The sequence below is a fragment of the Pogona vitticeps genome, chromosome 8 (assembly GCF_051106095.1).
Source record: "Pogona vitticeps strain Pit_001003342236 chromosome 8, PviZW2.1, whole genome shotgun sequence".
NCBI lineage: Eukaryota > Metazoa > Chordata > Lepidosauria > Squamata > Agamidae > Pogona > Pogona vitticeps.
The window spans coordinates 19845760-19861695 of NC_135790.1; the positions used below are offsets into that span (position 1 = coordinate 19845760).

The 15936-nt window shown below is 40.7% G+C and overlaps 1 protein-coding gene across 3 annotated transcripts in view; it reads right to left on the reverse strand.

Moving 5' to 3' along the window:
* Positions 1–1992: 1992 nt before the first annotated feature.
* Positions 1993–15936, reverse strand: part of ETS1 (ETS proto-oncogene 1, transcription factor) — a 130043-nt gene continuing 116099 nt past the window's right edge. For all 3 annotated transcript variants that reach the window (XM_020808928.3, XM_072979014.2, XM_020808932.3), the window contains 2 exons: positions 12057–12175; positions 1993–11452 (listed from right to left, as the gene is read on the reverse strand). In XM_020808928.3, the coding sequence (XP_020664587.2) occupies positions 11237–11452; positions 12057–12175 (335 nt within the window). In that variant the 3' untranslated portion in view covers positions 1993–11236. The remainder of the gene's footprint in view (positions 11453–12056; positions 12176–15936) is intronic.

Here is a 15936-nt window from a genome sequence, read left to right on the forward strand (position 1 = left end):
CTAAGCTCTGCTGACAATACATTTCCTCTCTGTTTTGAACAGGATCTATGAGCAGAAATCGCTGGGGTAGAGCCAGATTTAGTCATGCATAAGATGGACCATGGAAATCAGTGCTAAGATTGGTTCATTCATTGCTAGTTTGCCCCATTGACTTCAACAGGACTATCATAGATCTAGATCTGTGGTGCATTTCTAGCAAAGTGCTCGGCATGGAACAGCCAGAGCTTCAAGTACTCATAATAAATACAGTGATTGAGTAAAAATGGGGATCTGCTGATTCAATCGAATTATTTCCACTCCTGGACAAACACGAAACAGACACTTTGAGGAGGTGAAAAGACGAAGCTGTGCCATGGGTATGTGCCAGAGTTTTACAGGAGCTTGCCTATAAAATTTCGCAACCAATTTTGTTTACAAGGCCCTCTTGCCACTTTTGGGAAGACCGGTTCTTTTGCAAATACTTTGGCAACAGCAGCCAGAAACACACATACTCACACACTTGTAAAATGTGGAAGAAGCAAGTAGAGCTTATTTGCACAATCAGGAACCACCATGGAACTTGGCAATGTGGTTGCAAAATATGGACTTTCTAAACGAGGGGCTTATGTATTTATTAGATAGATAAGCTGTTCCTGATCATGCCTCTTGCAACACTGAAGACTTTTGGGAACAGAATCAGCTGGTGAAATGATTTCTTCAGCCCCACTGATTCTTCCCTGTAGTCTCTGTCCCTTGGCTGTTTTACCCCCACTGATTGTGGGGTCAGGACTATGGGTGTGATCAAACAAAGGTCTGCATCAGATTGCACCAGAAAGGACCATCTCCATGAGTGGTATCCCATAAAACAACTTTTCAGACTGCTAGGGACTTCCACCAACCCAGCCCCCCAAAATTGGAGTCCTACAGCTGGACCAAAAAGGTTGTTTGGGCATAGACCAAGGTCATGACGAAGCACATCTTCCTGTGTGTTGTGTCATCACTGGGGAAAAGAACACACTGGACTGCTCCACAAGTGGCCCAAATTGTGATGTATTTCCAGATGTGATCACACCCTAAGCCTCCTTTACAGAAGGAATTATTATAGGATGAAAAAAGGGGGAAAATGGCAGGAAGCGTGGGCATGGAGATCAACAGTCAAGTCCCTTCCTGTCATCCATGCAACTATTGAACAGCAAAGTAACAACCAGATTCCTATTGATAAACTAAGCCGGCATAACTCAAATGACATCAAATGCTGTAGTACAGCAGTCCCCAACCTTGGGCCTCCAGATGTTCTTGGTCTTCAACTCCCAGAAATCCTGGCCAGCAGAGGTGGTGGTGAAGGCTTCTGGGAGCTGTAGTCCAAGAACATCTGGAGGCCCAAGGTTGGGGACCACTGCTGTAGCAGGTTACTGCGAGTCAATAAGTAGTCCTTGTTGTCTGCCAAGCTCACAAAAAAAAAGAAGAAGAAGAAGAAGAAGCACTGACTTCTTAACTAGAGATAATTCATGATGGCAGTTTACATCAGCAAGCATCTGGAGCTTTTTTAGAATTTTGGAGACCCTCTGAAGTTGGCTTTCATCTCATTGCTCTTGCATGCTGTCAAGTCGGAACTGACTTATAACACAACCCAACAGGGTTTTCGAGGTGAGATATTTAAAGAGTGGTTTTACCCAAGTGAGGCATTTAAGAGTGGTTTAACCCAGTGGTTCTTAACCTTTGTTACTTGGATGTTTTTGAACTGCAACTCCCAGAAACCCCAGCCAGCACAGTTGGTGGTGAAGGCTTCTGGGAGTTGCAGTCCAAAACTCCTGAGTAACCCAAGGTTAAGAACCAGTGGTTTAACCAATTCCATACTCTGTGACTGAGTAGAATCAAACCCAGGCCTCCTACTGAGTCCTAGTCTGATCCCTTTATCCACATTGGGTATCCCACCTTCATCTTGCAGCATGTTACAATATTCTGTCTTCATTTAAAAAGTGGACAAAACAAACAAATACAGAAATGATACAGTTTTGTGTTGTTGGCTTTTTTTTGTTTAATTTCAAATGGTTTAAAATACAATATGAAATAAGGCTACAGTTTATTTAAAAAAAACAAACCTCTCCAGAAGAATGATGTGCCAGCATCAGCAATTAAAACAAAATTAATTCCACTCCCTATTAAGTCTTCATGTGGGAGGGGTTTGCATTTTTATTTTTATTAAACACATACACACATCGCTACATCTCTAAGCTACCTCAGCTGAGTTTGGTTTTCTTTTTTTTTCCTAAAAAGCACCTGCTTTTTCTTCTTTTTTTAAAAAATCTTGCTTTTTAAGGGTTTTTTTTCAGTTCTATAAAATATAAATTATATGAAAATACAAGTTGGAAAATAGTTGAACAGTATAATATAACAATCTTTTTTTTCTTCTAAAATTATCAGCTTAAAAAAAACAGGTAGAAAAACAAAGAACAAAAAGGAAAAAAAAGGACACAACATCATATATATTTATTTTTAAAAACAAAACAAAACAACTTGTTTCACTGAGGCAGTTAATTCCTGGAGATATATCTGTCATAACTTCATATATCTATACATCAGATATCATGTTCAAACGTCTTTGGAAAGGAGAAAATAATTCACTGAATCTAGAAAGAGCCCATCAAAAACAGACATGAAGGGAACATATTGTCTATTATGTAGACAATGACTTTATGATGTCTGAAAATTGTCATATCAGAATACTTCCATATAGGACAGATTCATACATTACATTTTTAAATGTACCTTTAAAAAAAGAAAGATAACAGCATACATCTAAAATGTAATGTGTGAATGAGGTAAATATCACACAGGTATAAAAAACAGAAAGCCAGAATTGGCTGTACGTTCTGTTCAATATACATCCAGTCAGTGCCTACAGATACATTTTGTAAATACTGCATGATTTGATAGATTTTTAAAAAATGAAAATTGGGTGTTTTTATATTTCATATAAGAAGTAGGAATTATCTTTCAAAAGTTCCCAAGTTCCCTTTGGGTATTTATTATAGCATGTTGCTGAGCAATTAGATCAAAATGTTGATTATTGAAAGGAAGATGGCCACATATACTAATAGTATTATTAACGAAACTATTACTACTATCTGCCAAAATAGAACAGGCAAATGGCAAGAAATTATGCCATGGAGTTTCCAAATGACCGTTGGCGCTCCTTTGAAGGCCTCTGAGGGTGGAATTGTGGAGCTGAATTCCCTGGAGTCATGGAATTAAAGATTCACTTGCAAAAACTGTGAATCTTACATTCTTTCAAATAGCACTTGGAAGGTAGCCTTTTAAGGATGAAAAATGAAGGACGGCTAAAGTCACCCATTGCATTCCACACGTCTCTTGCACAATCCCAATCTGGAGGCAATGACAGAGGTAAGAACACACAGCTATAAGACATGCAGTGTGCATTTGACAAAAGCTTTTAGACAGCCAAGATCTGCTAAGTCTATACTTCCCTTATCTAGTTGACAGACCTCCACTTTTATGAGCTTTGCAAATTAGAGGATATCACTGCCCAGAACTAAGCAAAACATATGGTAAAGATCATGCCACCTGTCCAGCCCTGTATTCAAAGACAGGTGGCAAGTTAGGCATCAACAGGTAAGGGATGATTACTGGGCAGCTTTGAGGCAGCTGATTGCCTTTCAAGATCCCTGAGAATACATCATATTTGTAACGAATCCTGATTGTACTGGACAGAATCTTGACCTGAGTCAGATTCATCAAACTGGAAGGGTCTTCAGACCCATCTATCTGGTATAAAAACATATACGTAGGAAGCTGCCTTAGACTAAGTTAGACCGTTGTTCCATCTAGCTCAGTAGCATCAACTTGCTGTCAATGTTGGGGGGCTTCAGCAGGATTCTTTCCATGCCCTTCCTAGAGATCAATGGTATTTCCATGCCCTTCCTACAGATCAATGGCTTCCAACCAGGTACTAACCAGTCCTGGCTGCAGGAAACCTCTGAAATGAGATGGGGATAGTTGTTTGAAGAGTGACGTAGTGGCAGCAGGATGGTATCTGTTCTCTGATATGCCATATGAACAAGCTAATTAGGCCACAAATCTGAGGCATGTTACAGGTGGAAAAGAGAATGCCTTAAGATGGTATAAACGTAAGCGGTCAATGGCAAAATTAGCTTTGAAAACGAGCCCACCACTAATGTGGGGCTGAGAGTGACTTTCACTTGCCATGACTAATCATTTTCTTAACAGGCAATGGAACTTCAAGGTCCCCACAAAAACAGGTCCCTCCCAGCTCAGATGTTTTGAGATCTTTGAACTGGAGATGTCCACAATTGATTTGGGAATACAGTGATGCCTCGCAAGACGAAATTAATTCGTTCCGCGAGTCATGTTGTATTGCAAAAATTTCATCTTGTGAAGCGTGGTACTAATGGCTGTGCAATTTAAAACAAACAAATAAAAAAGAGGAAAAAATCCGTCTTGCGAAGCATGACCATATAAAAATTCATCTTGCGAGTCACTAAAAAAAAAATCACAAAACACTTTCGTCTTGCGAGTTTTTCATTGCGTGAGGCATTCGTCTTGCGAGGCATCACTGTATTCTGTGGGCCATGGAAGCTGCCATTCTCTTGCTTATATAGCAAAGGTGATGGTGGTGGTGGTAAAGACAGTACTACAGTCAAGGATGCAAAACTTCACACATATTCTTGTACAACAATTTGAGATGGTGGGCTTTTCCTTTTTCGTTTTTTATGTCGCTCCTGACATGAGCTTTTGCATTTGTCAGAACAGCTTCTGCAGAGATGGCATACATTTTACAAACAGCACAAATTGTGTAGCTACAACAGCTTTTTCTTTACTGCAGGGACTTTTAAAAAATTAGAAGCATCTGCTGGGTTGTTTGTGTCTTGTTGCTCCACCAGCCACGTGTGTGTGCTTTGCTTCCCGCTAATTCTGTGAAGAGACATTTGTTCACAAATTGCTGAACCCCTGATGAGATTGGGGGGGGGCAGTTCCTTTGTTCTCACTCTGGAGATAACTCTAAAAAGGATTGTCTTAGCAGGAGGCACAGCCTGTCTCACTGGAGGAGAAACTTAGCAAGCATTCTTCACATCCCTTAATACAATTCACAACAGTTTCATAGAGTGTGAACCTAGTGCAATCAGAAGACTAGCAACCGATACACTTCCGACACATTCAAAGTGTTACAGATTTTCACAAAGGCACCTAAATAGAGAGTCTCTTTGTCAAAATGGCATTTGTTGAATGCTCAGTCTCAAGAATTTGTACAGGCACTACAAAGAGCAATGGGAAAGACAGGGTTGTCTCCAGCACATGAAAACTTACTAAGGCATTGATCTCAGTGGACACTGTCAGAAATTCTACCAATCAGATTTGGGCATCACATGGTTTGCAAACTACGTAAGCCTTCCCAATCCATTTTGGTAGCTTCCCTTCGTCCCCCCAGCAATTTGGGTGAGAAATATGGTCTGCTGGGAGCATGCATCTTTTTCCCCCCAGTAAAACTGTACTCCCAGTGGGCTACTGAGAGTATGATTCTGCTAAGAAACAAGGTGAGTGCTTTCTCTGTACACTGTTTCCTGGCAAAATTTCAGGGACTTTTGCTACAGTAGAAGAAACTTCGGCAGTGGGACAGTACAGTCTCTGATGGGTTCTGGGTGATTAAATGTTTCTCCCAAGCATAGTAAACTGTCCAGTCTTCCTCTAAACCTTTCCCTGGGAATAAGTCTGTTTGACTTCAAAGGGATTTCTGAACAGATGTGCAAATAATGAAAAGGAGCATCTATGTGGTTTTCTTTTCTTAGCAATACAGGCTAAAAAAAATTCCTGCCATAGGGGAGGTTTCTAATCTTATCAGGTAACAGCCCAAGAATGTGTGCATTTTGATGATATTAGCTCTGTTTTGAGATGCCCATTGCTTTGCAACTTTCCAACAGGATAGACTGAAAAGCTCTAAAATAAATCCAGGCCACCCGTTCATTCTTTCTAAACCCTGAAATAACTTGACTTTGCCACCCCTTTGTGTCTTAGCCACAGATATAGAAACTGGCTGCAGAAGTGCTAAGACAGGCTCAACATAAGGCAGTGATTCTACCTGATTCATAAAGCTATAGCCTTTCCCACAATTTCACCTTCTGTTTCTCTAATCTACTGATGGGTATGTGACCTCAGAAGTGTCTCCTTCTTTGCTTAGGGCTAAAACCAGTAGATGTTGAAGAATCTATGATATAAGTGCTATATAGGACACCATTGTTCTCTGGCTTTACACCTTCCACCTCCACTAATCTTCCACCCCTCTTATCTACTCATACCCTCCCTTCATCTGGAATGAAATGTAAAAGAACCCTTGGTCCTAATTTATCTAGCCTCATTCCAAAAAAAAGATCCACCATGGATTTTGCCATGACCCAACTTCTTCCTTCTACATCCCTTCTCAAGAAATATTGAGCTTTTCTTGCTTCAAGAAAAGTCAAGATGTCCAACCAGCCATTTACAAGGTGATGAAAAATGTTAACCATTTGCAGCCCAAAAGCCTAATGACAAGAGTCTGTATTCAAAGTATAAAACAGCCCACACCCATCTAATGATCTTCAAAGGTGCTTTGAACAACAGCTCCATTCACTTCAATTGCAAGCATTCTGGTTAGGGATGATGTTGGGGGCATAGTTGAACTTAGCTGGGGGCAGCTAGTTGGGGAAAGATCCCTGAGAATAGTATTTTCACAAACGGAGCTAGAAATTGCTAAGACAAGTTAAGAAAACTAGGATTCCAAAATACAGGCATCTACCAACGCAGCCAAGGCAGCTAAAATCATTTAAAACCATGTTGGCTTTGGTGTGCAATCATGGACAAATTCAGCATGGATTTGGCACACCAAGAAGAGTTATCAAGCCAAAGATCACGTATATTCCTTGTTGTGATACCCTCAACCATCACTACCTTTTGACTCTGAGCAAAGAATACATTTGTACACTTTGATGGCATTGTGTAATTTAGAAAGCCTACAGAAGCCCTCTTGTTTCTCCTATGTACACGCATGGCTTTTTTAAAGGCCATCTTGGAGCTCATCTTAAAACTGCCTCAGAAGATACGGCTATGGCCTCCTCCCTATCTGGACAGTACCATTTCAGATGCTGTACCCACTGGAATGCTCTTCCACATAATTAAAACAAAAATTTGACCATACATAACTGACACTTTAGGGAGAAAATGAGAACCCTTTATCCTAACTTGTAGTACTCATATTTTAAGTTGGGGAGCATTCCATAATTCAAACTGTGAAATGATGTGGTCCAGACACAGATTTACCACCTCATGTATCACGAAGATAACCATCAAGAGTAGTAATGATTCCTACTTGGACTTTACAGACTAGCTGTGCAAACCATAATCTTTATCTCAGACCTGCTCGACTCATCTAAGAGTCTCCTTGCTCGTTGTTCTACACTTTTAAAATGAATCAACTCTATCACTTAAATTGAACAAAATCAAACACGTCTATCGCTGCTTTAAGTTCATAGACACATATTTCTTCAGTTTTGCTCTAAAGGGAACTCTTGTAGGCTGCTTAATGCGCCATATTTCTGTGTCTACTGAACTTTTGATTCTCCTAAAATGTCTCAATGTGATTCTGCCTAAGCCATTTACTAAACTGTGTCTCATAGACATACAGAGTTATATTGTGTATCCATAACATCACTCACCCTCTCCCATTTTTATCTGGATTTTTTACTGAGCTATAGAATATCAATGGGATGTGGTGGCACTGTGGGTTAAACCCCAGAAGCCTCTGTGCTTCAAGGTCAGAAGACCAGTAGTCATAAGATCGAATCCACGCAACGGAGTGAGCTCCCGTCGCTTGTCCCAGCTCCTGCCAACCTAGCCGTTCGAAAGCATGTAAAAATGCAAGTAGATAAGTAGGTACCACCTCAGTGGGAAGGTAACGGCGTTCCGTGTCTAGTCGCGCTGGCTATGTGACCACGGAAACTGTCTACAGACAAACACTGGCTCTACGGCTTGGAGACTGGGATGAGCACCGCGCCCTAGAGTCGGAGACGACTGGACTAAATGTCAAGGGGAACCTTTACCTTTACCTTATAAAAGCTATCTGTTTCAGGCGGGTTTGCACAGGGACACCCTCTTTCCCATTCATTCTTATTAAACTTCATGCCACACATTCCAAGGACATGAAGATGGCAGTCACTTCTTGTCAACTACAGATAAAGGGAAAACATATGCTTTGGGGATTCCTTTAGTACCCCAGCCACTATGGCCACTGGTCATGTTGACTGAGTAACTTAAGAATTGCATCCCTCTGTTCAAATAAACTTAAGTTGCCGGATTGCTGGTCAAAAATATTGCTTTTTGTTGTTGTTGCGTGCCCTCAAGTTGGAGCTGACCTACGGTGGCTAGAGATGGGAAGTCCTGGAAAAAAAATGGGAAGAAATGGAGAAAAAACAGTTTTCCCCCAATTTTTCTCAAAAGCTTTGTTTGTTTCTCTGGAAAAAAATGGAGTGTGGAATACCGTATTTTTCGCTCCATAAGACGCACCTTTCCATAAGATGCACCAATTTTTTAGGAGAAGAAAACAGGAAAATATAATCTGTTTTCTTCACTCCATAAGACGCACAGACTTTCCACCCCCGTTTTGTGGGAAAAAAGTGCGTCTTATGGTGCAAAAAATACGGGTATGTTATTTTACAGTGATACATAATATGTCTATGACATGGTATTCAAGCTATATAACATGAAGACCTTAATGAAAGATGTCCAAGACTTTATATATTTATGTTCTCTTAGAGAACATAAATACATAAAGTGACCCTAAAAGGGCTTTCAAGGTAAGTGAGATATTGAAGGAGTAATTTACAAGTTCCACTCCCCCAGTAAGACTCCATGGCTGACCAGAGATTCGAACTCAGGCCTCTGGGTCTGAGTCTTTCACTCTATCCACCACACCACACTGGGTTTCCTCATAAAAACTAGCAAATGAGATTTTATTTCTCCTATGTGATTCCACCCCCCCCCTTAAAAGCAAAAGTGGAAGCTTTCATTTACTTTCAAAGGGAACTAAGATGGATATCCAACTATAAAGCAGGGAGTCATCCCTGTACATTAGCTGATGCCTTGGAACAGCTGGGAATAATTTTAAAAAAGAGAAAAGAAATGAGCACACTCTACTTCATTTCAAGTTCAATCCCTCTTTTTGGATTTTATCGTGCTCTTTTAAAATATTAGCTGGGAAATGTGGGATATCGGCAAGAGCATCCTTTGTTTCAAATACATATTTTCAAAGGTTTTTTTTTTGTTGTTGTTATTTTGGGATTGTATGCTTTGAGGTCAGGCACTTACGTTTGGTGTTCTCATTTCAAATCCCTGAACAACTTCAACACCTTTGAGAAAATCACAACCTCTGCCTTCTTTTCCAGTCCTCAGAGTGGGATCATAAATTCATAGGATTAGAAGGGACTTCAAAAGTAATTTTGTCCAATTTAGGGTATTAACAAGATAATGGTTGAGATCCTGCTCCTTTATGAAAGCATGGAGAAACCAAAAGGCATAATATTAAGTCATTTCAACAGGCAATTAAGAAGTCACCACTGGTCTGTGGGGACTTGTTAATTGCTGGCTAGAAATGTGATGCCTTTTGCCTTATGTTTGTGTCACCTGGATATAGTCACCTCTTCCTCTAAACTGGAATGACAATAACTAAGTATAGAAAAGATAACTGGTTTAGTTCATGAAAAAATAGGGAAGGGCAACTTGTATCAGCATAAGACTAATATCACTCAGTGAATTTCATATCCACATTCTATTGAGTCCTATTCCAACAATGTCACTACAACATGGGCAACGTTGCCCAGATTGAAAGTCCCCAGTCATCCTAGTCAACATACAAAATGTAAGGGACAATGGGCATTACAGTCTAAAAACATCTGCAGCTCCAGATGTTCCCCATTTCTAGATTACAAAAAAAGGAAGGAGAAAAGGAAGATGCCCTAGACAGCATCAGACTACTGGCCCATCTATACTGGTATCTGACTGACAGCAGCTACCCAAGGTGTGAAGAAGAATTCCTCCTTGATCTTACCAACAGATTTCTATGATTCCTAGTAGGTCTCCCCTCCAAAGAATAACCAAGCTTGACCCTTGATCCAAAATCAGAAGGGATCAGGTGTTTTCAAGGTTACTGCTAAATTTTAATGTAGAAACAGGAGTCATTACTTAAGAAGGTTGAGAAGGAATGGGCATAAATTCCTAATGTGAAAATGGCATTATTGTTTGAAATATTGCCCAAATGGCCACAATGGAGATCTGCTGGCTCTACTGACAAGACAAGAAGGTAAAGTGCTTGCTGGAGGACCAGTGTTAAAGAGAAATGGCCATTCATATAAAGAGAAATGTCCATTCATATAAAGAGAAATGGCCATTCACAAGTCTTGCTTCCCATCTCTAGTTTTATTCTAGTGATCTTTTCAATCTGTCTGTTCCAGGTGGGTCTACAGAGATACTGTCTTTCCCCTCACTTAAAACTGTGCTGGCATAAGAATAAAAACAATCAAAAACAAAACACAATATTGCAATACTGAAACCACCTTAGAGCTTAAGACTATTTCAAAAAAAAATACTGGCACAAAATTTAACAAAATAACTTCTGCTGTTGTTTTTACAAATTAGAAAAAGGTTTGGTCCTACCTAACAAAACAAAACAAGAAAACATACCCAAATATAATATACTGAAATGCAAAATTATCTGGGACCACAGTTCTTGGCTATTGTGACAAGGTTCCCCCACAAAATAGAACAACCTGCCGATTAAGACCATCCTCTACTAAAAGAGAGCGAGCTATGGAAACTCCTAGATTGTCAGTTTGTGACACGGGATGGAAAGGAGATGGTGAATGGATTAATTAAATAATCTGTGGCATGGTGGTTGACTTTTAAGCTGTCCCCCCCCCCCGGCTTTTAAAAATGTCAACCCTATATAAAAATCTTGATAGGACATTTCAATTTCTTTTTCTTCCCAGCCAAACTATGGCACAGTTTCATCAAACAGCTTAACTTCTCATCTTTTCTCAATCAATGCAGACTTGAATTTCTTTCTTTCTTGTTCTTTTTTTAAAGGAAAATCATGACCCACGGGAAGAAAAAGAGGTGTCACCAAGTCCAACAGAACTTCTAGATAAGACACAGGGAATTGTCAGCATGGACTTCTGTTCCAGACTACGTGTTCCGTTCATTCATCGGCGTCTGGCTTCACATCCAACATGGCATGGAGCTCCTCGGGGGTGTATCCCAATAAGCTCTGCAGGTCGCACACGAAACGGTAGACGTAGCGCTTTCCTGCAGTCTTGTGGATGATGTTCTTGTCGTAGTAGTAACGCAATCCACGACTCAACTTCTCATAGTTCATTTTTGGCTTGTTTTTCCTCTTGCCCCATCTCCTTGCAACCTAGAAAGATAAAAGTCCTCCAATGTTAATGATGCACTTGTATGTTTGTTTAAAAGGAATATTCTATTTGTGCACCAGTTGAAGTCTGATTAGTGCTGCAGGAGGAATGTTAATGGTCCCTTGTCTCTTTACTGCATGGAAGGAAGAGCAACCAAAGAAATTATTCTCTTCACCTCCGGGAGGACAAGATGCTTTCTTACACTCACAATGAGAGCGCTTGCAATGGTGAAAATGATTTTTTGCTCCTGTTTTACAATCACATGGTTGGTGATAACTGCTGTTTAGTTGCATGGAGGGTTAAGGCTCAGAAGCAGTGGGTTGGCTGTTTGTATCTTTTTGAACAAATGGGTAGTCTTTTTCTGCTTACTAGCTGTGTGTGCTATGCTTCTAAAAAGAAAAGAATATTAATTTTAGGCAGAGACTATGTCCTGCTCATACTGCTGAGACACTGCAATAAATAAACTGTGTTCCTTGTCTCACACATGGAGTGGAGATCAGAAGTCTTATGGGGCTTTAAAAGTCCTTGTCAGGATGTCTCAAGACAGCCTGATCTGATCAGAACAAAAATGTAATATTCTTCCAGTCCTAATTTGTCCATATTTACCTCATCAGGATCAGAAAGCTTGAATTCCCAGCCATCCCCTGTCCAGCTGATGAAGGACTGGCAGGACTTATCTGTCAGAAGCTCCAGCAAGAATTGCCATAGTTGAATGGGTCCACTACCTGGAGTAGCATAGGAATGGGAAGGGGGAAAAGAAATACACACAACCACTGTGAAAATGGAATCCACACTGAGGCATTGTACCCACAAGGACAAATAAAAACAATCAGTGTTGCTTGTTAGTCAGGAGCTTTTTTCCCTTATAATTTATCCACCCAATGTTTCATGTCTTTATTTTATTTAAACCTTGCATTTCTCTCACCAATGGGACCCAGTGCAGTTTCCAATAAAATAGAAGAAATGAAATGCAATGAAAACCCAAACGCTGAAACACAATTTAAGAACAGATGAAGAAAAATAAAGCACCCATCCAGTTAAAAACTCTTCCCTCAGCAAATTACATTATTTGCCTAAGGCCTGTTTAAAAGAAGAGATGTTTGCATGCAGAATAAACAGGGAGGGGGTCAATCTAGACTCTCCCCATTTTTGTGTCTCATAAGGAAGACGGGCCCCAGAAATACCTCGACTTACCATTATAGACTATTATAATGCATCGTCTGTGCAACTGCTTATAACAGGACTCATAAACAGATAGTGAGGAATTTATGTGCTATCTCATGTACAAATATTGTGTGTGACACATATACAGGAATACTTTTAAACATAGCTTTCGGGATCTGATGGGAAGGTGGAAGAGATGGGCAACCAGACATTGAAGCCATCATGTAACATTAAAAGCAAACTTTCTCTGTCTTGGGTGCCTCTTACTTTGAATTTTATCTCTCCCCCCCCCCCGGGAACGCAGAAAAGCTTATTTGCCGAGAAATAGCTCACTTGGCAAACTTACTTCCTCTCCATCTCTCTCTATCTCTCCCACTCTCTCTGTCTTACACAAACACAATATGAATATGGACAATTGTGCCTTCAAAAGGGGCGGACCACCCACTTTAACACTACAGTCCACACAAATCTTTTGAAGGACCCAAATACATTTTTCCCTCCAAAACCAGAAATGACTTCCTAATCACTTTTGTTTGCTAAAAAGGGATGTAGCCTTTAGAAGTCAGTGGTGGGGTGGCAGCAAGATAAGAGTAGGATTGTCTATAAATAAAACCTAGATGTTAATAAAAACTGTTTTCAAGGAGGTGCTAGCCTCTTTCAGCATGCACAAGGAGAGATAAAGAAAGCTGTGGCACCTGAAATATTTATTTCATGAACTACAACAGATGTCCTGAGACACAGGGACCAATCAATACCATGCCTAGGCATGAGATTTCTCTAATTCCAGAACCAGAAATTTGTAGACCGTTTCTAGGTGATTTCTGGAATGGAAAGTCCTGGAATTACAACAATCCCATCCCCAGACATGACTCTCTCTCTCTAGCTGATGAGCTGAGGGGAATGGGAGGCAATGCAACGTGGGATGACGTCAAACCAGATAGGGAGTCTCCTAGAAGTTCTAGTCCAGGCCCTGAAGATAACCGAGGCTTCAAAGCTTACGGGCGTGTCTTAATTCCTAAATATGAAAGCCAATGGGGTGTTCATCAGCACATCTGCAATCTTGACTCCTGGTTACCTAACAAAGCGGCGTTTCTGGCGTCCGCTCAAGAAGGCATCATTCCTCTGTTATGAAGGCTTGGGCCCCTCCCACCAGGAGAAAGCTTTTGGCCACAGCCTGACCTCCTTTCACATTTCTGCCCCAGAGTCTTGCCTGCCGCCTCCCCTGACCTTGACTTTTTGTTCCCTGGCTGTGTTTACCAAGATGCGATAAAAAAGAGAGAGGCAGGTATGAAAATTATTTGGCTTCCTTCCAGGGCATGTTGATGCAGGAACAAGTAATGCCGTCTCATGGAGAATGAAACCTCAGTGCACTATTCACCTTAAAATAAGCAGAGCCTATGCATCTGAAAGAGGGACCGAGATAAACAGTTCCCAATTGCTGTTTAATTTGACTTATACTTTAGATATCCCACCTCTTGGGATCTAAAGTCAACTTTACCCAGTCCCCACCTTTTCCAGTCTTTTCACTTATAGATATATATTGGCAGACTACAGTACCGCCACCTGGTTGAACTTCAGTTGTTTGCATTTGACAGATGCCTCAAAAGGACTCCTTCTACTCAAAATAGTTCTCTACCTTCTCTTGACATCTAAAACTCTCTAGATTGTCAGATACAGTATGTTGATTTTTTTTCTCCCCACTACACAGGTGGGCATGCCAAATGATTTGGAAAGAGCTCAGCCATCCTTACCAACTCCGAATCCCTAGGTGACAATGGTTTCTTTTCCTTCTGCTTAGCTTTGGGCACATCACTGTCTTGGGTTCCCATGCTGCTTCATCTACTCCTCAAATGAACCAAAGATTTATTGGGGGAAAATGTATGGATCACCTTGGAATCTGATCTCCTGACACACTCTATTCATAGCAATTGCTCCTTTTTCTGGGCAAAAATTTAAAAAAGGCCATAATCTCTTCACTAAAATCACCACTGGTAAAATAGGAATCAACAACCTTTGGATCTACAGTCAGATACAAGTTTTATAAGCTACCTGTTGATTTGCATGCAATTTTGACCGAAGTCAGAGACTCAAACACAATAGAATAATAAGAACTGTAGAGCTGGAAGGGACCCTATGGATCATTAAGTCCGATCCTCGTCGAGCAGGCACAGTGGAGAATCAAACTCCCAACCTCTGGCTCCGCAGCCAGAGACCTAAGCCATTGAGCTAACCAGTAGTAAAACTATCTAAAGTTGGGCTGTATTCTGATGCAGCAGATTGAACATGTATGGTCCAATTAAGCACAGCCTAGCCCACCTCAGCTGTAGATTACCTTCCTTTCCCCTTAGCCAGACAAGTTGGACAAGATTTGTATGGACAAGTTCTACAGAAAACTGATGACAAGCAAATCAAGCTACCGTTAGCTGAGAGACCCTACATTCAGCAGTCAATGTTCAACTGACAGTACTGGAAACATTAATAACATTCTTTTACTACCCTGCAGATCTAAGTAAAACAGAACATGCCGTTGTGAAGTTAAGAATTAAGATGTCTACACCACCGAGGTCCCACACTGGTGACTGAAGCTAGCCAGCAACTCTATCAATGCCAAGCTGATTATTTGCAGAGTGCTGTGCTGGGAATAAGGGTTCGTAGTTCATACAAGCTTCACCACAGTGATAAATATTTTGTCACAAAATCCAGTACCCTCTTGCCAGTGTGGTGGGAGTGATGACACCAGTAGCAGCAGATTGCCAATAATGAAAGAGTTTCCGCAGATTGCCAATAATGAAAGAGTTTCCGCTTTGATTTTGGTTGGTGAACACATTTGTTTTACCGTGTGCAAGCCATGTGCAAAGCAGGAATGCTTTCATTAGCAGCAGAGTGCCACTCCTTTTGACCTCAGTCCCATTACAGTTGCAGGGCTACAGAAGAAGATGGTGGCTAAGAAATTATGGATTTCCATTTATCACAATTAAGGTTCAAGAACAGTCAAAAGCTAAGCTTTGGTGTCCATTCATTCATTTATGTGCTGCATAAAGCTAGAATGGAAGCCAATATCTCTTGGATTGGCTGAGGTTGAATAAGGCTGCGTTTGTCTCCTGCTCCGAGGAAAAGATGTTTCAGAAGGCAAGCGATACTTTCAATGAATTTTTCATAGGACAGGAAAGAAATACAGGAAAAGCAGCACAAAAGGGGGGGGGGAGAAAACCACATCTGTGTGTGCTTTAACCCTTGGTTCAGCCATGTCATGTCAGATGAACTTCCATGTTTATTTGTTAGGTTTGTTGCTTCGTTCTATTAAATTGAACAATGCAGAAAT